At 43.5% G+C, this 25,268-nt stretch overlaps 1 protein-coding gene across 1 annotated transcript in view; it reads left to right on the top strand.

Annotated features, from left to right (window-relative positions):
* Positions 1–25,268, top strand: part of MAML2 (mastermind like transcriptional coactivator 2) — a 215,326-nt gene that overhangs the window by 130,651 nt on the left and 59,407 nt on the right. Inside the window, exon 2 of the mRNA XM_056328969.1 lies at positions 14,333–15,787. Within this exon, the coding sequence (XP_056184944.1) occupies positions 14,333–15,787 (1,455 nt within the window). The remainder of the gene's footprint in view (positions 1–14,332; positions 15,788–25,268) is intronic.

The following is a 25,268-nucleotide window of genomic DNA, read 5'->3' as shown; positions in this document are numbered from 1 at the left end:
AGCTCACGCCGTGGGTCAGGAACAGGCAGGTCTGCAGGTTTTCAGATCATTAAGGTACTGGGGAGCAAAAAGAGACCAGCAGATATCAGCATTGCCTCTCTTCATTTCAGGGAGCCTCTTAAAGAAGAGCACGATTTGTTTGGGCAAAAGGTGATACAGCATAGGGCTGTGATTGTAGGGTCTGGACTTTATGGCCTGGGGACCTGCCCATCCTACCTTCCCACACAGGCTTACTTGCTAAGCAGGCCTCGGTAAAATGGTGAAATACCACAAGATTGGATGTTTTAGAGATATGCTGGTTCCCTAAGGATGCTGGCAGGTACTTGAGGGGATTTCCAGGAACACCTGGGTCAGGAGTGACCAAACATGACGTGTACCGATATCCTCACCACACAGACCACATGCCTTGGATGGGTGAGAAGAATTGGGGAAAGAAGAGGACTTTTAGGAAGAGGATGAGTAGCCAGGTTCCACAGCTCTGCCATGGGACAAGCAGGAGGAGGTTGTTTTGGGACATCCTAGTGTAGCACATCAGGGCGGGCCATGGTGACCCCATTGCTTGCCTCTTCCTCCAGTCAATGAGTGGGTTTATCCAGCAAGCCCCAGTCAGATACTGCCAGCTATATGATGATGCCTAGACCCAGAGCAATAGCTGGCTGGCTGGCAAGCTGCACACAAGATAGGAGCCACAGCTTCTTTGGGGCTGTGGGCCCCCATGCCCTCCCGGCTTGAAGCCAGGCTATGTTTAAAAACAAGCAGTGGAAACGTCAGCAGGAACAGGACTGCAGCACATGAAATCAAGTGGAGGGAAATTCTTCAGCTGCAGAAAGTAGGCAAAAGGCAACTGGAGATGAATAGGCTGCCTGACAGTTGGCAGACATGCTGACTGTCTGCCATAGATGGTAATATAGGCACTTGCAACTATTATGGCATCTAAAGTCAAAAAAGCAATAAAAAGCTTTAACCTCTGCTATCCGGGAAAACAAACAGTGGCTTCAGATGCAGTTGGTGGAAAGAAGCCTTTGCGATGCTTGTGACAGGCAAATGGTCTAGAAAGCTCTGCTGAGCCGTGTTTGGGATTAAGGGCTAGAAGCGCCTGGATTCATGCTTTATTTGTACTAGTTACACAGCCAGTTTTAAAAATTATATTATGGCTGTTATTACAACGATATTGCTATCACTACTGTTATTTTCTTAACAGATCAAGGGAGCCTGGACAGCCACTCTATATTTCTTACGTGAATGCAAACGGCGTTTAGATTTTTGTGGAGATCAGACACCAGACACATTCCTACATTCTTGTCCGATGTTCAATATTTTTCCATGAGTCAAGGAGAACAAGAATGGGCATATTGTGTAAATGCAAAACTCTGCCTTTTTCAACTGACACGATGAATTTCAGCCCTGCCTCTTTGTCTCTCTCCTCTGAGCAGGGGCTTTTCAGCCTGCCAGATTTTGTTACTATCCTTGAAAACAGAGGGAGGGAAAAGTCAGCCCTTGTTAATTCATTGTCCCAGTTACCTAGCAGTGCTGTATCCTTAAGGACTGCTGGGTTTTTTTTGCTCTTCTGAGATGGTGAAGAGCTGTTGCTTTCCTGCCAGCTTCATTGTATTCCCTTAGTAAAAGCCTGCAACACTAGAGGCACTTTAAAAAGAAGCAAGGAGTCTGTTGCAATAGACATCCAACAAAAGTTCCTGCTGCAATCCGCACTTCCAGTAAGTGCTGGTTCATAATCCAGACTTCAGGCTCCAGGGCTGGTTCTTCATAAAACACTGATACAGGTCAGTGTAGCTGCATCTGTTTACAGCAACAGAGATTTTGGCTCACTGTTGCATCGATCTTCAGCACAGATTCACAATGTATGCAGACAAATATCAACTTATAAGGGGTGCCTGGAATTTGAATTCCACTTGGGGAACATGGCAAAATGCTTCCCACCTCTGTTTTTTAAAGAGCATGTGAAAAGTGCCTGGTCGATGACCTAAAGACTTAACTCATCTGTGCCTGCCAGAGCAATAACTGCCCTGGAGACTGCTCAGATTTGGTCCATGTCCCAAGCAAGACTTCATGGCCTGCTTTTCCAAAGGCTTCTCCTGAGTAGAGGCCACCATCTACAGAATTCTGTGTGCAGACAAAGTAAGACTTCTTTACTAGACAGGGATGTCTTTGAATTTTTGCAGATATTTTAATAGGCTATAAAATGTGTATTCCCAGAACATAAATAAGAATAAATATCTACCTACCAAAGCAAGTCTAGTCTAGGTTATATGCAAGCAAAGTTTCACTGAAGTGCTTTGATAACCCTGAGTTTGCGGTCGGTCTTTCTGAGAGTGGAAAGTTGGTGAGTGCCCTCTGAGCCCATTAGACATAGAGCTTCTCAGCTAAGGCTCATAAAAGAAAGGGGAGCATACAAAGGGTAAAAGGAACTGATTAGCACCAAGAATTATGTGGTCTTTTGTCCACTATGAACCAGTCTGCTGCTTCCAGAGTTCCCTATATAGCAGTCTGCTCTGTAGGTCTTTGACTGTAATGATTTGTTGTCACCATTAACTGGTGCTGCAAAGGTGAAAAGTTTCACACTAGTTATCGAAATGGAAAATTATATTTTATCCAGTCTATTATTTTCTAAAGTATATTGGGATCCATATTTTGACACCTAAATAGATGTCTGCTTTTCAGAGGCGCTGAATGTGCATCAGTGTCTTTTGGAATGTAGCTGGAAAACAGGGCTCGTTATTAATGTGTTTGACAGTGTCTAAATGCATGAAGGGTATTTTTCAGAAAAATATATAGAGATAAAGTCCTTGTCATGGAACCTTATAATCAAGGAGAGAGAAACAGAGTCTAGCAAAGACCATTTACAGACTGGGATATCTCAATGGATGTTAGATTGGGCTTAAGGAAAAGCATCATTTAGCAACTTGGATTCATTTGATGCAGGATCAGTTTGCTCGGTCAACTTTTTGATTGTTCAAGTCATTTAAACCTACTGATATGATGCTTTCCCTGAAGGAATCTGCATAGAAACTGAGACTGTCATTTCTCAAGTGCATTGTCATTTATGGCTTCCATCTCCTGCTCCTCCCTTATCATATATATCGTTGACTTAAAGACAAATCAACTTTATACATTTTCTTCATTCACTCTACATTCAAAGTTTTCCAGTTACGTACCAGATCTGTCTTAGAAGTGAACAACAAAAGGATGAGAGGAACACAAGTTGCTAACTAGACACAAAGGAAAAAAGGGGGAGCTGGAATGAGTCCTCGAGAGATTGTGGAGTCTTCATCCTTGGATGTGTTCAGCACTTGCCTGGACAATGTCCTGAGCAACATGATGTAACTTTGAAGGTAGCTCTGCTTTCAGCAGGGCCTGGACCACATAATGTCCAGAGGTTCCTTCATAGCTAAGTCATTTTATGATCCTAAAGTTCTTCTAAGGAACTCTCCACCAAGACCCTTGCCACAATACTTTTGTTTTCTTCCTGTGAATAACATGGTAAATGGACAAGTAGCAAATAAACTCTTTCTACTGTCTTAAGGGTCTGCAGAGATTGAATTTAAGAGACCCAGCTATGGAGCTCTATAGCTGCAGAGGGCTTCCACTGCATGACTCTTGGTGGGGACTTAATTCTAAGTGCCTGGACTCGTTATCCAAGTCAGCAGAGAAGCTGAACAGTTTTGCTTCTGGCCATACCTCATGCATCATCGACATGTAGGCTACAAAAGTGATGCAGCAAAGCTTGGTTGTAGTTGAGGGATCCTTAGAGTCCTTGGCTGAGCCATTTTTACTGTGTAGCCAAATAAACACTGTTTCTTGTGATGGCTGTGGTACCTGTGTCCAGCCTTGCAGGAGTGTGTCCCTCGTCACAGTGTGTTGTGTCAGGATGATGCTATTCCACTCAGTCATTGCCAGACAGGGAATTTTTCTCATTTTGAATTTTCAAAGTCAGTGATCGCAATTGGCTCTAGAAACAAGCTTAAGGCTGCTGTGGAGGAAAATAGAACTTTGAGAGTGGCTGTTATCCTTGAAAGGCCTAGAACTGCTCATTTTCCAGTGCTGTTTCTATTTGCATGAATTCACTCAAGTGATTGGTGCACATCGGAAATATGGCATATAGGAAACATCAGTTGTAATAAATCCACTTCTGTCCCATTCACTGAAAACTATCATAGTGGCCTAAAAAAACACCTGAAAGTTTTGTGGTGACCCTCTGTGGTTTGCCACCACAGGAGATGTAATGCGTAGCTGGTGGGAATGGCCTCCTGTCCAGAACTCCCAGGAGTATCTACATCAGCTGCTTGGCATCCCACTGTGTCTCATGGGACTTAATGATGCGTCTAGGGCCAACAATCCCTTGAAGAAAGCTGTAGTCGGGATAAAGTCAGTCACTACAAAGGCTCCTAGGAGACTGGATGGCTGCAGAGACATGAGCGTCTGCAGTGGGCCACAAAGCACAGTGCGTGCTCAGCAGCAGGGCTTTGCCTCAGAGGGGCAGGACAAAGGAGCTGAAGGGCTACCGTGTGCAGACTGTGTCACCTCATTTTTTTGCAAGTCCTGCTGTGGTGCTGTCTCTTTGAGCCTTTCCTCAGTCCATCTGAGGGTTGCTGAGGGCACTGCCATTGAGCCCATCTCCCACAAACAGGCCAAGGCATAGCTCTCATGTTTTATTTCCCTCTTTTATCCCTTTTCTGCACCAGATTTGGTCTTCACATACTCTTCCTACCTATTCAATGACTACTGTCACATTTTAAGCCATGTGATGATGGCATCTGGTACAGAATCAACAGCTCTTGAGACACACAAACCCTATGGCAATGTCAACTCCTTTTACCAAAGCAAATCTTTTTGCAAAAGCCAAGCTTTTGCTACTAGATCATATGTACTATCAAATATTCTCTTTGCTAACCAGAGAGAAAAGAAAACCAGAAAACTTACTCTCACTTCCTTCAGAGATGTCCCCATGCATTTGCCTTGTCTACTTGTGCAAACATCTTCCACTCATCCTCTCCACTCTGCTTGTAATTTCTGACATTCCTTTTAAGCATGATCTTGTAAGCTCTTCAGTACCTGAATGGTTGGGTTTTTTTTTATCTTGTAGAGGTCTTGTTCTTACCCTGAACTGCTCCTGATCCCCTCTATCTACACCGACCTTTTCCAGCTCCTGGAGCCCTCTTTCCTGGGTGGTTACTTGTTTACAAACCTTTCTATTCTTGGTCCATTTTCTTGGGCTTGGATTCTTTCAACCTTTTCATAAAATATCATCAAGATGGTACTCAAAGAAAGACCAAATAGGGAAAAATCACTGAACAGCAACGTGTGCTAGTCTAAGACAACAAGACATTTAGCGTTCCTGTACCTGCTGATGATCTTCCAATTGTATCAGACCAATTTTTACTATTTGTTCTTGTTCTGTCATTCTGCCTGTGTTTTCAGGCAAAAACTGAAACTCAGGAGTACAGTTAGTAGCAAATGTTTAGGTACTGGTCAAATGACTCCAATTTTTACAGTTTTCTTCCAGACTTCTACAGTGTTGGAAGTGCAGGAGTTGTGAAACTTGGCCAGACGTGTCCTTTCTAAACCCTGGCAGCATCTCAGCGATAACAATGACAAATATATCAGGGGAAGACACAGGATCATCCTGATAAGCCTGCAAAACCCACCTTTCCTCACCCTTACTGCTTTCTCCCCTGCCCGCTGACACCTATAGCCTGTCCCCGTGAACCATAGACTGGCTTGAAGCTTGATGTTTAATATTTCACATTCCCTTCTATAATGTTTTATCATCACCTTTCATAAGTCAGCATCTTCCCATTTCCAAATAAATGCTTAGTCCCTCTGTAGATCTTGCTGAGCTCTGGATGTGTCCTGTAGTTCCTCAAACACTATCCACATTGGAAGGAGAAGTATCATTTCACTGAGATGAATTTACTGCCATTCAAGTTTGCTAAGTACTCTCCTGATCTGCGGTTTTCCTGTTAGTCTCATTGTATAAACTTTCATAATTTTCTCTTTATTTCTCCCTTCTATTGTCCATTCTCTTCATAGGAGTATCTTCAAAGCTCTTAAATCATTGTTGTTACTCGACTCCAAAACCCACTAAACTTTTGCCTGTTTTGCTCCTATAGGACGAACTCTTGGTGGGGTGCACTTGGCCTGTCCTGACACTGCATGTTTAAGCTGAAGGTTTACCCCTTCTTACCCTTCTTTTCACCCCTTCTTAATGGGGTGAGCATGCGTGATGGGGAGAGGCGGGGGGAAGATGCTAATACAGGTCAAACCCAGCCATCAAACAAGTGCAGCAACCCTGTTAGAGACATTCTTTTACCACAGGCCTGGATTTGATTCTAAATATCACTTTTCCATGGAAGTTTTTGACAGAGGATCAGTATTCCTTCCTCCTAACAAGAAGCCATTTTGCTCATGGAGAGTCTTTGTTGATGCAGTGATGGAAGACAGTTCTCATTGAAGTAGGCCCTCCTTGTCCTCCTCGTTGATGGAGTCTGATGCTGGAAGCAGACTGAGTAATATGCTGAAGGGATCTTTTTTTTTTTTCAAATTGACAAGTGATGACTGTATCTCTTGTGAACTGTAACTTACCCTGCAGAAGACCTCAAGGCCAAACAGTTGGCATGAGTGTCCTGTGTGATGCATTAATTTGCAGGAAGAGAGAAACAGTCTAAATATTTCCTTATTTTCCAAGGCTGGATGGATGGCTGCTGTCTTCCTCCATTGATTGAACTTTTGATACAGAGTGTTGCAGAGGAGACAGGTGCTTAGACAGGTAATAAAAGCCCCTGTGTGGGCATGGGTATGTGCTCTAATGAAGCTATAAAGCCTTTTCACAGCTAGTTTGGAAGCGATGCTAGACAGAAACCCAGGACCAGACTGCTCTCAGCAGCCTTTCCTTAGGTGAAATCTGCTACGCTATTGATCTCTAAAAGGCAAATCAAATAACGACAGCCACATTTTTAAGGATTAGGAGCTTCCAATGCAAGATAGTATGTGTTTTTAATACCTTAAGCTGACTTACGAAACTGGTAAACAATGTGGAGGGTGGTGTTGGATGACCTCTTTTACATGCCTGATCATCCTGTCAACATTTATAATGCATTTGATATTTCCTTCTCATCAGGATAGGATCAGTTAAGCACTCGCATTTCCCAAAGCTCAGGTTGCATTATGCTTTGTTCCACATTTCATGGTAATAAATGTTGACATAAATTTCTGTAGATTTCACATAAAGTGATTGTTAATTTATTCATGGTTGAAAAGGATCTTAAAAAAAAAGAAAAAAAGAACAGAAAATACTTCTGCAGAAGACAAATACACAGCTTGCAGGATGAGAAATACAGATCTTTCATGCCTATTTGTTTTGCATACAGTAATGACTGTTACATTCTGATTAGCAATCTTGACCTAGTTAAAGTGCTATTGTTTCTCTGTGTTCCTGTTCTTCTAAAAGACTGTGGCTAGACATGATATTTTATAATCCATCAGATGTAAAATCTGCATTAAAAATATAATTATTGTGCTTCAGCAACTTGGACCAAAGCCCTGATGTTATATTTCTAGGCAGTACACTGTGAATAATATGGATGCATTTTTAGGTTGGTATGTTCAGTTGGCAAGATATGTAATTTTTCCATAAGTGAAGGTAAATTGTGGGATTTCTAACGTACTGATTACTATTCCAGCCTTGTTACCAGCTAATGAGAATTAAGTGGATACTTTTCAGCCAAGGAACATCCTTATTTGTTACTATAAATTCTCTTTTAGTGACATTTATTACAGTAAACAGGGAGAAAAACATGTTAAATCTCAGTCAGCATTATTATTGACAGTGGTGCTTATGCTTAAGGATCAGCTAGAGCTAGGACACCAGTACAAGAGGCCTTGTATAGACACCAAGCATCTTTCCAAATTGCTGATCAGAAAGACAGGGATGGGCCACGGGAAGGTTTGGGATGTGTAGAGCAAAACTCTTACGACAGCAAACCTTGCTCCTTGTGATCGGAGAGGTCTTGGGAGGTGATCAGCTAAATGAGAGAGGAGCGAGACAGAGTGGAGGTGCGCTGGCTTGGGCTGCTGTGCTTACTGACCGTGTGGGGCTGAAGGCACCTACACCTCCTCCTCCTCCTCCTCGCTGCTCAGAGAGCTGTTGGTCCCCTTCCTGCTGACACAGAGCAGGCAGCAGGAGGCACCAGGAGCTGAGCCTGTTTAAACAGGCTGCAGTGGGAAATGGCATCTGCTACTATTGCACAGCTCTTTGCAGCCGAGGTACCCCCCTTGACCCAGCCCCGGTGCTGTGAGGACACAGCAGCTCCCAGCGCTGCTCCCTGCTGTGCGGTGCGCCCAGGGCCTCCGCTCTGTCACTCAGTCCTGTATGAAAAATTAATGTTGTTTCCCAGATCAGCATCATCCAGCAGATTGGACTTTCTGAACCTGGAGTGCTAAAATCTCTCTGAAGGCAACTGTCACGCTTGCATTCTCAGCCATGTCAGGTAGAAGTTGCAAATTAAGACAAAAGATTAAAAATAAATATCCTCTTGCTGTGCAGAGGAAGTGCAGAGTGGAGGGGCTGGGGAGGGGTGCTCAGAAGAGGACCATGCTATTGAGATATTCAGGAGAGACATCAGGGTGAACCTGATGCCCTAGGTGTGGGAAAGAATGGGAACAGCCAGAGCCGCTGGATTTCAGGAGATGTGTAAAACCAGCAGTAATGGGAGCCCTTTTGCCTGCTGCTAAAAAGTACGACTGTAACCAGAAATGGACCATGAGGGTGCATGTGTGATCATGGTGTTAAGGACCTGTGATGGCCCTGGAGGTGGAAGCTCAGGGCAGTGGCCCTTCCTCATCCTTGTGACAGCCTGGGACACCTCAGTGGCTCTGCAGCTGGCCATGGTGTGAGTCACCATGACCATCATGCCTGGCCAAAGAGGTGAGAAAACAAGGAGAGGAATGCCTGGTCTTCCTGTATGCTGGGAAGATGCCTGCAACAGGGAGGCTTTGCACTGGCAAACCCAAACCCCTGCCTGGAAGGGTGCTCCTCAGCTTGGCTGAGCTCTGGACACTGCAGGAGGTGGCACTGCAGAAGGCTGGCAGCAAACACTGCAAACCACTGTTTCAAAAATGAGAGCTGCTGTCATGCAGGATCAGTCCCTAACTCCCAGGGGTGGCTTGCTGGATCCAGCCCTGGGATGCAAAGGTGCTTTCACAGCATAAATAAGAAGTAGCATTCAGCATGTTTTCCTCCTTCGGAATGAGCTCTCTGTTGGTTTTTGGCCGCTTCCATTGTTTGAATATTTTCTGTATTTTTCATGTAATTCCTTTACCCCTTCGCCTCCCCAGATACATGAAAGATTTTGTTTACAGTGCAGCCATAGATACAGTCAGCACTTATTGTGAGAAAGTCTAGGAAGTCCAAAAGGGACCTTTTAAAGTGGATTTGTCTGCTGCTTCTATATTAAAAGCATAAAATCCAAAGCTGCTTTTTTAACATCAGGAGTATCACTCCTCATGAATCGCTAATGCTGCCATGCTGCCTGCTTCACAATGTGTGATAATCACTTGGGGTTTAAGTTAGCAATACCTTACGAGTTTCGTCCCCATTGTTCCTCCACACAGGCTAAGAAAGCTTCAAACCTTAGTAGGAAAATGTGAGAGGTGGGAGAGTAAAGGTGGTAGATCTTCTTTTTATGTCTTTAGCTAATAAGGATGTGTGGAGACTTAAAACTGTCACACTGATATTTTCTCTGTAGCTTGCTTGGAACATTTTGGTGTTTTGGTCCAGTCTTAAGTGTCTAGCTATAAATATTTTGAGATAACAGTCAAATGTGTTACTAACATCTCTGTACAAGCACAAGGATGGGCTGTGCTGAGAAATGAATTTTTTTTGAGATCTGCAGGCACTATGGAGATCCTTGGGCAAGTCAGAGGGACAGGCTGTGTTTTACTTGTCCCGAGAGCTGTGGAACTCAAGGCTGCTGCCTAGTTTACCTAGGGCTTCTGTCAAGCACTGTGCTCCTACACATTGTTAAATGAAGTAAAAAGCAAATTCTAAAGGACGTCCAACTGAAGAAGCTGCATGAATGAAGTGCACAGAAAATAAGACTTTCAGTGAAAGTGAAACCAGATAGTCCTTATGATTTCCTGCTGCCACAGACAAATTCTTTTCTTGTCCATATTGGACAGTCCTTGTGGAAAGGAATATAAGGTGAATGCACAAGGGTAATGTCAGAAATAGATCAAAAATGTGACAAAAATACTGTTAAATATGGATATTTTGGAGAAAACAATCTCTAGAATTTCTTACTGACAAATTGTGCTTTTGCACCAAAGAAGTTTTTGTTTCCATTTTCTGAAAAAAACTGAATAATCAGTTTTCAGCAAAATCCTCTAGATTCACATTTAGTAAAAAATTTCAACCAGAAGAAAGGTGAAGTAAAAAACTTTTTTTTTTTTTTTTCTTTTCAAAAAGAGGAATTATTTGATAGCAGGTTATGATGAGCCCTAATTATTAGCTTGGTGGAACTCCTGATGGTTTGGCCTGGTGTCAGGGAGCATTAGAGAAGAAGCTGCCTCTCTTAAATCCCTTTTAAGACAGAGAATAAGTTTTAAATAGAAATTAATTGTCCCTCTGCATAGGACGTTGTGTCGAGCTGGGTCGTTTAGACCAAGTCATCTCTAGAGTTTTGCCCTCCACTTTTAACATCGCTGCAGTTTGGCCAGTAACAGCACTGCGCTACCTTGCAAGCGTGACCTCCAGAGGCCTACCCCGTGCAGTTTTAACTTCAGAAAATCAACGCGTCCAGCACTGCCTCGCTGTATGAGTGTGAAAGCATGCTGACTCACCAGAGACTGTTTAGCAAAAGGTCTGACAATAACACAGGCTGCCAGGAAATGCATGGCCTCTTTGATGCTTCATACGGTGCTGCCCACCCACCTGAGGGATGGAGCTTGCACAGAGGGCTTCCTCCTCTCCGCTTACTGTCATGTCACTTGTTTCCCATCACAGAGCTTTTCAGTATTACGCAGATCAAGCAGTTTGAGATGCATAATTGCGAGCCCATTTGATCAGAGGAATGTGCCTGTGTGTTATAGGAACTTTTGCTTAACGTTTACTGACCCAAATCAATCCTGGCTTGCAAATTGGAAGAGATGGAGCTTGAAATCTGGCACGCTCTTTTTTTTTTACCCTCTGAGGAGTCTGTGCTTTGCTTGGGGAAAATGAGCTCAAGTACTGACTTTCAATCAGTAGTTGAAAAATGAGAAAACTGCAAAGATTTGAGTGATCAAACCCTGATCTGCTCCCTTCTAAAACCAAATCAGGTGTAATGCTGGGGTGGCTGTGTCCTGTGGAAGGCAGTGTTCACATGAAATAGGAAGACAGAGAGGCTTGTGATAGACACTGCTTGTCTCGCCGAACAAACACAGACCTGTCCCCCTCAGACCACCCTGACACAGAACTGGTAACAGCTCAGTGCAAGGAGGGAGAGCAGGCTTCATCCCTGGGGGCTGCTCACATCCTTCCCATGCCCTTGCCCTCCACATCCTGAACTCAGGGGGTGTGTGAAATCAGGACCTTTCCAGCCGCCTCAGTGAAGTCACCTGAGAATCCCCTGTACCTTCACAGCCTCGCTCACTTTCATTTCTGCTTTAAGGTGGGGACATCTATTGACCAAGGTGTTGCCAGCATTCAGAGGGCAGTGTCTGCAAGGTTTTGGGGACATGTGATAAGCCAGCACTTGTTACTTCTTCTTTAGAAACGTATAGTGCCCTTTTTGGTGGGCTCTTCAGCAGCAGAGATATCATGAAACCAGGAGACCTGCAGCCCATGTTGAGGGAGGGAGCGCTTGGTTAAGGGATGTGTCTGGAGATCGTGTTGCTCTCCCTGGCTCTGCTGCTGACTTGTGCGTGTCACCAGGAAAAACCACTTCACAGCTCATCCCTACCAGCTGCAGCTGCAGCTGTCCCTACCACCCTGCAGCTAGTTCAAACACAGAAGAAAAGCAGCTGCCATGCGCAGCGCAGTGTAACACCTGCATTTTTACTCGTATCAGAAAACCTGGTGCAGGTGCTTTGAAAATGTGAAGGCATTTTAAACAGTTCCCTCTGCTTTAAAATGTCAAGCAAAAGCAAAATTAACTCAGAAATGCATATTAACCGCATAAAGCATATATGTGTGCAGAGGATATATTATTCATTATCTGTTCAGCCCTTCTGTCAGCAGCACATCTGAAAGCAAAACATGCTGCCAAGTCATGTATTCTGATGACCTGGGGGTTTCCCCATTTCCCAGGAAGATGAATTTGGGGACAGGGAATGATTTTAATAAACACACTGACAGCAAAAGGACTGATAGTAAAAGGAAATGCAGCTTAACATTTATCTTTTTTTTAAAGGAAAGTACCGTGACTCATGTGTCAGAAGGAACATGTTAACCAAAGACAGTCTGTGCTTTTTGCAGGTGACCACCTAGAACTCTCTGCCCAGAGGAATACCTAATAACAATTAGTTACTTTTGAAGGCACAAGGTCTATGGACTTGTATAACTAGGCACCAACATGTCTGTCCTTATGAAATGAAAACGTGAATCTGTGATTCAAAAGCTATGCTGGCAACTTAACTTGAGATACTAGGTGAGATTTTTGGTGTCAGAGAGAGAAATTATAAGCTTTACTTTTAAGGGCTAAACTCAGGGACCTGCTGATGCACTCGAAGGATAGGTGGGTATGGAGGATGTATGTGTTTATCAGTTGAGCTCTTCCTAAGCAACTCACTGATATTCACACCAGAATAAAAGTGTCCACACCTGGAGTTATCTGGGAGGAGCTCTTACCTATCGGTGAGCCTGAATTTGAGGGGAAGAGGGGCCACAAGAGAGTATTACATGCCTATGGACTTGTGTACATGAAACAGCATGATACAAACAATGTGACTGGAAGATCTCATAAATCATCCTTCCTCACTTAACTGCAAAATTAGAGTTCTCAGTGTTACCTCTGCCCATTGCAGCCTCCCAAGGTATCGCAGTTTGTATGGGTGCTGTTTTCTCACTGGCACACACAGGTGTTTGGCCTCCAAGGCTGATGCACTTCTGCCCAGGTGCAGAAAGGCAAAAGATGAGCCGTGTTTCCCTGCAGAGTTTCTTGACACGACTCACAGCTGAAACACCAACAGTGTGTGACGACTGAGCAAGGGCTGAGTGTGTGCGTGTCTGCTGCTCAGTGTGCACACCTTTAATGTACAGAGCTAAAGATATGACAGCTACGCTTGTTTAAAAATGATCTATTCTTTTATGAACCACGTTCAGAGCAACTCTACTTGAGGGTTTCTGCACTTGAGGACTTATGTACCAAGTCCAAACTTTTCAGCTTGTAGAACTACATGCATGTCTTGTGTGCGTGGGATGGGAGTTCGTGTGTATAGCCCTGGCAGATGCATGTAGATCAGGTGAACAGAGCTGTGACCCTTTTTTCCTTTGGTAGGCCCATAGGGCTTTGGGAGCAGATGAAAATACCACGGTAAATATTCAAGGAAAAGGAAGCAGTTACAGTTCTCAGAGCAGTGTTGCATGGACTGTATGTTTTATAGCAGATGTTTCAGGACATAAACAATTAGGGCTTAATGTATTAATATGCATCTCTGAAAAAAAATCCAGTGGTACATCAATGGGCCAGACCCTTGGCTGACATAACCTGACATTGCTCCGGTGGCTTCAGTTTCAGTTTTGAAGAAGTTAACAGCTAATATCTTTAATTATACAGATCTCTGGCCAGTATAAACTTGTGTGAGACTGGGATGCCTGGATCTTGTGTGTGCCATTAAAACGTGTCCTAGGAGCTTTGGACTCTACAGCAGTCAAAAATGGATCATATACCAAAATCACGAGAGTGAAATCCTGCAGCACTGGATAGGCACAAGGGTAGATTTCATGACCGCATTAGTCTCTGTTTTCTAAAAATACTTTAGATCTGTCTGGTGCAGTTAGATGGGAGCAAATCTGGTGCAGATATGCCCTAGGCTTTGTCAGCTGCAGCTCTGGCCACCTCCCTCCACTCACACCCTTGGGGCAAAGGGGCTCCACAGGAGGCAGCAGTGCTCAAAAAATGCTGGTGGCTACAAGGACGGGGTGGGGTGGCAGGGAGATGTCTCACAGCATGTTTTCCTACATTTCTGTGTAGTTCCGTTGACCGAGAAAGCCCAGACAAGCTTTCTGTACTAAGCAACGCTTACCTGCCAGTTGCCTTTCAAGATCCTTCTAGCAGATAGACTACAGATTTTTTCTTCTGTCATCTAATGATTTTTTTGGGGTCTCTGCTTTTTTCAGCTCCAAGGCTCCTTGAAGAGAAAGTTGGTGGTAAATCTTTCACCTGTCAACAACAAGAGGCCCAATGGTGTTTCAGAGAGCTCTTTCCTTGACATTAAGAGGATAAGAGTGGGTGATAATATCTCAATGGGACAAGGCGGACAACATGTTAACAATTGCCAAAGCCAGGCAATGTCAGGAGCTATGTCTGTGGGACAAGGATCACAAAGAAAGGCCAGCAACCTAGCAAACAATACACATGCTAGTGGGAATGGCATGTTTAATATGACTTTGAAAGAGGTAAAGAAAGAGCCAGGAGAAACGATGTCCTGCAGCAAACACTTAGATGGCCAGACATCCCATGAGAACATGTTCCCTAACAGATATGGGGAAGACTCGTGGGAACAAATGATGGATCTGGAGCTTCAGGAACTTTTTAATGAGCTGACTAACATATCAGTACCACCAATGAGTGATCTTGAGCTAGAGAATATGATAAATGCCACAATAAAACAAGATGAGCCATTCAACATTGACCTTGGGCAGCAGAGCCAGAGGGGCCCTGTGAGATCTCTGCAGATGGACAAGATGGTGATAAAAAGTGAATATGCGCCAAGCATGAATCAGGCTTCTGTGGGCTCCCCACAGATGAGACCTTCTTCTACAGGTCCAGCTTTCACTATGGCCACCACTGCCATGTCCACCTCTTCACCCATCCCTTCGGTGCCTCAGAGTCAAACACAGGTATCACAGGTTTCTTCTGCATCCAGTCGGCCGTTGGCTAACTGGCAGGAGGTGTCTCATGCACAGCAGCTCAAACAGATCGCAGCCAACCGGCAGCAGCATGCCTTGATTCAGCAGCAACAGCAGCAGCAGAACCAGACAGCCAACTGGTCCACTCTGTCTCCATCAGGACCTTCCCCTGGACCCTTTGGGCAAGAGAAAATCCCCAGTCCTTCTTTTCGCCAGCAACAGTTCAGCCCACAAAGCTCAGCAATGCTTGGGGTACCAGTGAATGGGAACCAGTCGAAAGGGATGAACAACTATGTTTATAAACCAACCACTCCCCAGAGCAATCCTATGGACCTAATCATGCAACAGAAGCCTCAGGACCTCAACAGAAACTTTATCAACAGTGCTCAGCCACCACTAGAGCAGCACCATGGCAACACAAAGCCTTTGTTTCACTTTAACTCAGAGCAAACAAACCAGCAGATGCCTTCAGTTTTGGGTTCCCAAAACAAGCCTGCCCTTCTGCACTACACGCAGCAGGCACAGGGTTCAGGCCCTGTGCAACAGCCACAACAGCAGCAACAACAGCCACAGCCGCAACCTGCTCAGCCTCTCCCGAACCAGTCTCTTCAAAGGCCACCTAACGTACCCCTCGCAATGCAGCAAAAAATGATGCTTCAGAAAATGCAACAAAGCCAGCAAATCTCAGGTTTGCAGTATCCAGTCTCTCAGCAGCATAGACAGGTAAGGCAAATTCCTCCTTATTTGTTACAGAATCATTCTGGCCTGAGTAGTAAAAAAGGCTTTTCCAGCCTGGCCTTATTCCTCCAGGGGATGTGTACTGGTGGCAGATAATAACCATATCAGCACATACTTCTGCAGAGCAGGTGATGGCACATTTAGCACCTCTTCAGGTCTATCATGGATGCACATTGATAAGAAATTTGAGAAAGACATGTTCATAACACTTTTTTCTTAATGCAGTGGAGTGACTATGTCACTGCTATGTATTAAGTAGATACTTGTCAGAAAGGTGAGATGGTAGGGCAAATGCAAGCTTATTTTGGAGCCCTATCTAAGAGTTCTAGCTTACAAAAATTTAGGCTTTTTTGAATAGCAAAATTCTAAAGAATTCCTATGTTATCTTAGATAATATATTTTACGATGTTAATTTTTATGCATCATTTTCCTTCGGGAGGCAGGGTTAGGAAATTCTAGTTTTAGATATCTTTTTGACTGACATGACAAAAATACTGTTTGCACATTTGTTATCTGTTTGGCAAAGAAAAACTAAGACTTATCTGTGAGCTTTATAAACACTCAGTACACTTCTGGGAATATTCTGTGGATAAAATACATGTTTAGATATGAAGGTGAAGGTTGCCACAGATACGTCTGCAATTATATACCACATGGCCAGCTCTCACTGTGTTATCATGAGACAGTACTTCGACAAAATCAGTGGTTATAGCTCAGTTATGCTATGCAAAGTCACCATGTACTAGGATCTCAAGTTTCAGTCCTGCCAGTCGAGTTTGAATGTGCAACCTCACTGTAGCCCTGAAACTGAAAACCAGGTGCGAAACAAGTAAAACATATTTAACCTTGGAACATTTAAGCCACTCTGAGTAGTTTTGCTGGGAGTTGGGCTCAACACATTTGAAGGTATGGAATGACAATATAGACGTGGAGCTCATTTGTGGATGTGAAAAATAGTTACAAGAAAATACTGAAAAGTGAAAGCCTAAGTCTTCCAATAAGTCCAAGAGAAGCAGCATTGTGCATGAGTCATTCAGATCTGGAGTTTCTTTGCAGAGCTATTTGGGTGAACAGTCTGATGTTTTGAAAAAAATCAGTAAATAAAATTATATGCGTGGACACCTTTCTCCTTTTAACTCTTTTAAATTCCCTGGCCAACTAACCATGACTTTTTCCAACAGAAAATCCCTTAGCAAGAGGTATCAGGTGAAACCTATGGGCAGCTTTGGGTGGGGAGATGTTGCTTTGTTGGAAGATGATGTAGAAAGAGCATTGGCAGGAAGCAAGCACAGCTTTACTGTTTTACGGGAGGTCTCTGCTGGCTTTTCCTCTCCTTCTTGGGCCACTGTGTGCTCTCTTAGGCGCATTTCCCCATTCTCTTAATAGACTGGCAGGCAGATGAATTTTAGCAGTTCCTTCATTTAGCCATGATGAAGCTTCCAGCAATCTGTCAGCACAGGGGAGACAGGCAGAACTTTTGCAAACACTACTATTTTTCTGAAAAAAATATGCAAGGTCACATTCTGGAAAGGAATAAGAAGACTGAGAGCAACTTTGCTTGAGGCAATGTTAGCTCCTTGCTCTGTGTCCTGTTGGGCTGCTCAGGGAGGCAAGCCAACAAGATGGTACTTGGCAACTTGGCTGTAGTAGTACTTGCAAGATTTATCATGAGTGTAGTGGGATCTCTCACCTGTGAAGCCACAAGATCTTTTGGCTTAAGAAACTTGCCCTAAATGAACTTTGCTGAGAGCCAAACTTTAGATATTACACCAAGCAAGGAGTTTTGCCTATCATCATAGACTTCTGCAAGTACTTTCCAAAGTTTCTTGTCATCTGACCACTGTCCATGGTTATGTCTGCAGGACATGGCTACCTGACCCACAACACAGCTGAGAAGCTTAGAAGCTTTGTAGACACAGATTGTGGGGCTTTTGCAGCAAAAATGCTGTTTTTTCTATGCTCTAGAGAGATAACTGAATTTTTTGGGAGATCCTTACCAGTTGTTCCAAAGTTCAGAAATTCAAGTAAGCCTCTCTCAGTAGAGTATCCTGTAGCTGTTGGAACAAAACTTAGAAATACAATTGCTCCATAAATTGCAGTTTTGGAATGGTTTGAACATAACGTTCACCTGGTAGGATTTGTGAGTTCTGTGGACTCCTTTAGCATCTGCCTGCACAGCTGCAAGGGCCCACCAACCCTTTGGTCAGGGCCTGCTTGCCCAGTCTGAATATTAAATCAGAGTGGGAGAAGACACCACTAGTATTATCTCCCAATAAAGATAACAAAGGTCAAAGCAACCTCATGGGTCAACTCCCACTGATTTGTCCCCCACTGGAGACATCGCCTCATTTAGGCTGCATGGTCTTTTTTCCTGGAGGATTATCTCCTACCTCTGAGGATTCCTACACATCATTAACAGTAATGCATGATTAATTACCAGCATTTTCTAATTAACTTCATGATTAATATTTATTTTACTTATGCCCTATTTCTTCATGAGGAATCAAAGTTTGATTCTGCTTGGTATCATTCAACTCCTCCTCAGTTCATTACAATTGTGGACTGTAAGGACCATCTTGGAACTGGCTGGAATGCTTTGTAGCTGGAAATATGAGTGCATATTCATAAAGGGCTGCTGTGACATTACCATCAGATAACACTGACTGGAACACAGTAAATTCACATTTTTAGCTGAACCAGCTCATCATCCGGATTTTTACTCCCCAAGCTTTAAGATCCAAAAAAACCATTTGAACTTGGCTTTATCAACCCAAGCTGGCTAACTGGAAATGTAAGGCTTATAATTTCTTTGCTTGTCACATTCACTTTGTGTCAAATTGGAGCAAACTTGTAGCGGGATTTGCTAATTAGATGTCTTTTGCCTCTAGGGAAAAGTCATAAAAATGATGGAAATCATCTTGGTTTCCTGAAAGGTTGATCTGAATGAAGGGTTTGCTTGCTTCTCTGTTTTATTCTCCATTGTTGTGGGAAAGATTCACCTTTCCATTGTCTATCAGGATGCAACAGATGCACAGGCATGAAAAAAACTCTTAGAAATTCAATACTTACTTTGTTTAAGGAATAATTAGAAGCTTCAAATTCTCCACAAGTTTAATTAGGTTTGCAATACTTATACAGAACCTGGGCTGACGTGGGGAAAATCTGTAGCTGGGCTTGGGCAGGAGTTTGAAGCCTAACTTTCCACTTGTGAAGAATTGTAGTCCAGTCAGTGAAAGATGTTTCTGAAGCGAGATTTAAGGTTTCTGAACAAAAGACATGAAGCTTTTAACTAGTCTTAAGAAATTCCACACATATTTTCAAAGTTTTTTGAATAGCCTTAAGACTTGTTCAATAAGATCCATTAGTCTTCTATGTCTTCTATGTCTACTAGTGAAGAAGTCAAAAAACAATTAAAAAAAAGAAAAAGCCTGTATCTACTAAATAAGATATAATTCATCTCCTTCTGATTTTGACCTAAAGCCAAATTAAACTCAAAGATTTCAAGCTGACTTTTTCTCCAATTTTTTTTATTCAATTTCATTCACTCAAGGGAGAGGAGAAATGAAGGCTGAGCTCATGAGAATGGGAACCCTAATGGAGCAAGGCCACTCTGTCTGCTACATGTTGGCATGTGCTCTATTTAGTCTTGACATTGGGGGCGAGGTTAACAAGGGATCATGAGAGGTTCAGCCCCCACTTTACACAACCAACCAGTGTTCCTTATTTTTATGGCTCTAGAAGCGTCAGAGTTGCCTATATAGTTACAACCCACAACAGTGTTCCCTTGTGCAGAGCTCAGGGCCTTGTTAGTCCGTGTTCCTTTATAATTGCTTTGAGGATGGAATTATCTTCTACTTTTTTTCTTTTATCTTTTTTTTCCTGTTGTTCCAAGAACCCAGGAATGTGGTGTGATGAGTTGCAGCTGGGGCTTTTTTTGCCCTTACTTGTCCTAATTGGGGCATGCTTTAGATCATTTTCTTCACCGGGTCTTAACAGACTCCCTTTTAAATCCAACCAGTCTCCCTTCCTTCTGAATATGGAGCAGTCCCTTCTCCAGTACCTGCTGCAAGCACGAATGTCCCATATGCGCCTCTTGCCTCATGCTCTCCCACAGGACGGGCTGGAGTTTCCCAGCATGTAGCCAGTGGCCTTTCAGGTGCTCCACGACCCAAGGACACAGCATGGCTGCTGTGGCTGGAGAAGAGCCACAGCGCAGCATTGCAGCAAGGGATGTGACAACAGTGAGGAGCTTGCTGAGGTGACCCCCCCATTGCAGGCCCCCTCCATTACACCAGCTCTTCAAATGCCTAGAAAATCAGTGCTTAACTGCTATATATGCATTGCTTTTAAATATCTCCAATGGATAGAGATAGTATTTCAACTAACCTGGCAGCTCCGCAGAGATGCTGAGACGGATTGTCCTCTCATTTTCTCCAGTATAAACCCAGGGTGATTTAATTTATTTTCAGGAAAGCATAAATGGACTTACAGCAGCATAGTAAGCAGCAGCATATGGCCTTCTACCTTTTTTTTTGTAAAGCATGGGCACCATACGGATTTAATAAGAAGTGTATGTTAAACTGTCAGATTGTTAGAGTGCTATGTGAGGAAGAAGCACCAGGAGCAAAAGATCTAATGGCTTTTTTGAGAGTGCAGATATAAAAACTCTTGTTATCGTTCACTGCTGAGTGATAACTTACACGTCTAATTTAGCCTCCAAAATTTCTCAGAGAAAATGTGGCTTCTTTGGTTGATTCATATCAAAACAATATTTTCCCAGAGTTTTGTGTTTACCACTAAAGAAGAAAAGAAGAGCATATTTTGGTGAGGCAACCTCTTGGTTTTCAAGTGTGAAGGAATTATTTTGCAAATATTTGTGAAATGAAGAGAGAAAACCTAGAGTGGCTTGTGGTAATTGGTACAAACCGGGACTTAAATTTGACTCAGATCATAAATAACAACGATTCCAGGCTTTTGGAATCTGCAATAATAGAAACTGTTCCATAGTGTAAGAAAATAACAATGTGACCTTTCTTTCAATGCCTGCTATAAAAATAATACTTGGATGACAGCTTTTCTTGATAGCTCCATTTTGGTTGCATTCCGTCATGCAAGGGCTTCTGAATTAAATATTCTGGATAAAAACTTGAGTATGTCCCGATAACCACCATCGATTACAGGGTCATAGCTGATTTATGAGCAGAAAACCAGAGAGAAAGTGTCATAAGTTCCTATATTGTTGTGGTGGACAGTTGTCTTGGTAGTGCTCATGCTCAGTTTACTGAATGAAATATATAGACAATCACACTGTGGACAGTCAGTCCCTGAGGACATTGTAATTCAAAGGCCCAGAGACATTGCCAGTTCCATAAGGCTTCTTGAACTCTTTGCATAAAGTATTTACAATGGTAGAACAGCAGAATATTAACCACTTTGGTCAAATGCTTCTGGGTTTGAGGATTTGGAAGGTAGCTGAGGTAGCCCCTGTTTTTTAATTTGGTCTGCTTTTTGAAGGTACTTCCACAAAGATACCAATAAAAAACACCGATGCACTTACCTGCATGAATTCTTTGATAATGTCAGCACACTTGAAGTTGTATTTATTATTTATTAGCATTGTGAAAGTGCCTGGGAGGTGCATTGGTAGGGCAAAATGTCATTTTGTGAAGAACAGGATAAACTCAGATTAAAAATAGCACCTGTTTCAAAGGGACAGTGTTGATCTGGCTTCTGTAAGAATCGAAGAATACAGAGGGAATTTGAAGGATATCAGCTTCTACCCACCTATATGTCTAGTGGTGTTGATTTGAGGACTGCATTGACCCAAGAGGCACCTCATGAGCCAGTCACTTGTCTTGGCCATGGGGGAAAAAAATGCTGTTGGAGACAGGAGGCACAGTAAGGGTGCTAGCTGCTTCACTCCTCTGATTTTACTCCACTGTCTCCTGGAAGAGATGTGCTAGGGTAGGGAAGCAGATGTACAGCCAAGGTACCTGGTGTGTACGTAAGAGGGCATGATGGTGGCTGCAAGGAGGAAAGGGCAGCTGAGAAGATCCATAGTGCTGGTGGCTGAGGTTACAGTTTACAGGTCTGGGGTGGTAGGGTAAAGTAGAGAACCATTAACAAAGACAGGACATGAATTTGCTTATTAGGTTAACTGGAAAGGAGACACAACAGGATGAGTCTGGGATAAGGAACTGTGAAGATGCAATGCTGACCAGAAAGAAAGGGTCCAGGGATGTTTCAGGTCTGGTTCTCTGCTACGAAGCAAGTTAGTCTGTCTTGACCTGTGATCTCATCAATAAAGCTGGGATATCCATACGGGCTTCTTACCTGGTTGAAATGAGAATTTCTGCTATTGCTCTGTGTGCATCTGAGGCCAGAGTCAAGCCCTGAGTCAACTTCCTGCAGGGATTTTGGAAAGGCAGCCTGGAAAAACAATATAATTCTACAGCCATTTGGAGCTGGTATGGTGAAAAACCCTTTCCTGTAAGTTTTTGCTTGTTTGTAGGCAATTTATGAATACCTCAAGAAGTCAAGGAACAAAAAAACTTTAACAAGGCCCAGCTCCCATTTCTCTCCCTGGAGTCTTCCTATTATTTTAATTCCCCAAAGTCCTCAAAAGCAAATCCCAGTAATTTGTCTCTCCAGGGGTTCAAAATGAAGGAGTATTTTAATGGCAAATAGTTATTCCTCCACTCAGCCACTTTTACTGCTGGTGTTTTTATGGTGGAGACCTGCCCCAGGCCACAGATGACTGTCATTAAGACAGCAACAGACCTAGTAATGTTCCTTTAATATGAGTTTTCATGGGTGAATTTACCATTTGTATGTGATGCTGATCCAGAAAATCAGCCAGATGCTCCAACAGAACTATTCCAGAACCATCTGCCTGCTTCATTTGCTGCATGCCTGTTTCTGGTAAAGTATACACACAGCGTAAGAGACAGCTTTTGCCCTGAAGAATTTATAATCTAAATAAGCAAGCCAGCCAAACCTTGAGAAGAAGGAAATATTACTCTGTATTTTATATATTAAATATTTTAGGAAAAAGAGAAGGAAGATCTCATTCAAAACCATTACAGTCAATCCACTGGAGTTGTTGGATAAGGACGCATCAGCTGTTGCAGAGGAATCCTCTGGCAGAGTCTGAAGTTGAACCAGACCCAGTGTCAGTCTCAGAGACACTTGCCTTGTGTGCCAGGATAGTGCCTGAACCTATCAACCCGCATCTGCTCATCTTGACCTGACTGCCCCTTGTCCCTTGGTCTGAGATACTTCTCTACAGCTGCAGCATCCACAGCTCTGAGCCTTCACAGCCTGCACAGTCCCCCAGAGGAGACCTCTGAAGCAGTTACAGCAGTATTTGATGCCTCTTTTTTCCCTTTGTACCTATAGATTGATGATAAACAACCCATCAAGGTGCACCCAGTGTCTTAACAACCCTCCAAGGGGGCCTTTGATACACCCATGCATGTGTGGACATGCCGTGGCTATGCCTGAGATTCTGTTTGCCACCTTGTGCGTAGGGAAGGTGTGGGGTCTTGAGGGCAGCCTCATACTGGGTTGAGCAGGTCAACCATGTTGAGTTTTGTGTGATCTCTTTAAGAATGGTCCTCACTTCTCCATCCTCTCTGACAAGGCTCTGTTTTGTCAAAATCCAGCTGGAATTTGGAGGTGGGCTGAGTGTGCGAAGTAGTTGGTCTGTCTGAAAAGCCAAACACCTTTCATAGAGTCTTTTGATAGTAATACTTAGTCTTGACTTAGCTGTGGAAACATGAGTTGAATGATTCTCCAGGTTCATAGGAAGAGGTTAGGATTTATTTATGTGAGGTCCACATCATATCGTAAATCAATAGAAAACACAGAAATCCCATAAAAGGAGGGGTATTTATCCCTCTCTATCATACCAGTTATCTGGATTTAGTGTTAATCCCATAAGCTTCCTATGGGACCAGTGAGGAAGGCGCAGCTCAGAGTACCTAAGCCAGACACATACGTGAGGCACAACCTTGCTGCAGAAGGCTGTCAGCATCCATGAGCCCAGCTGTACTGCTGTGCCTGCAAGATAGGTGCAGACTGAAACTACAGTGCATTGAATTGTGTGCCAGTATGTCAAAGGAATGGAAGGACAAGGGGCTTTGCATTGGTCTCAGGTGAGGTTTCACAGGACCACAGAGTTGATCTAAAGGCTAGGAGCTTCAGAAAGGGGCAAAGAGTCCTCCCCTACCCCAGCCCGGTGTCCACTCCTTCCTCTGGCACCAGCTCTGGCATTTGTCTGAGCTCTCACAAAACCGGCAGAAAACTATCCTTTATCTCTCTGTGTTGGTTTTCTCTTCTTATAGTGACTTTCTCCAGCTTGTGGGGTCAAACAAAGCCAACACCAATACGAGGGAAGTGGCAGGAGAACATAGCTGGAGGCAAGAAGTGGAGACGTTAAACTCAGGTGGCTGGTGCTGGGGAACCTCAGCTACAGGGGTGGTCAGAGAGTGAGTGGAAGGCGGACAACTGACTGCAAGAGGGAGTCTGGCTGTGGAAGAACAGGAATTGAGGGCAGGAGAGAGTCAGGGAGCACAAAGTTTAGTGCAAGAGAAACAGCTGGGTGGAACTGGATCCAGAGCAGGGACAAATGTGCAGGAAGGACAAGAGTCTCAGGGTAGGAAGAAGCCTGAAAGGCAGTGATACACAGTGCAAATTGTGCTTGGGTGAGGGGGAATGAGTGAGAAGGATTGGGAGCTCAGGAGGAGGAAGCTGAGAATAAGTCTGGGTAAGGCAGAGGGAGTTCAAAGGTGGGAAATCGTGTGGGAGGGAATGAGGCAGAACAGGAACTACTAATGCACAAGGCACAAAGCACCTCTGGTCTTTGCAAAGGGGAGAATGGAAGACTGGTAACACTTAGAACCTGTTTCTGTATCCTACACCAGGAATACGTGAAGGGACATAAGGGGCTTGTCCAGAAGTTCCCAAAGCATCTGCAGGAAGTCTTCAGGACGTGGCAGAAAGTGCAGCTTTCCAGACCTGCCTCACTCTAAGTCCTTCAAATTGCCAGCTGAAAGGACACACTACATATTTCAGTCCTTGCTATTCATCCTGCCAGTCTCCATCAGTCAAGGAGAAAGAATAATTAGCATTATTTGTCCCACTGGAAAAAAATGAATGCATCCCATTCTCCATTCTCTGGCTTTCTTCCTTCAGGGAACCCTACAGCTCTTCCACCATCCCCAGCTGCAAGTGTAGCCATTAAATAACCAAATGTATAGAACAGAATAGAATAGAATAGAATAGAATAGAATAGAATAGAATTAGAATAGAATAGAATAGAATAGAATAGAATAGAATAGAATAGAATTAGAATAGAATAGAATTAGAATAGAATAGAATAGAATAGAATAGAATAGAATAGAATAGAATAGAATAGAATAGAATAGAATAGAATAGAATAGAATAGAATAGAATAGAATAGAAT

Source organism: Falco biarmicus, chromosome 2 (assembly GCF_023638135.1).
Source record: "Falco biarmicus isolate bFalBia1 chromosome 2, bFalBia1.pri, whole genome shotgun sequence".
NCBI classification, from domain to species: Eukaryota; Metazoa; Chordata; class Aves; order Falconiformes; family Falconidae; genus Falco; species Falco biarmicus.
Note: the sequence above shows the minus strand (reverse complement) of the source record. Positions and strands in the feature narration are given on the sequence as shown.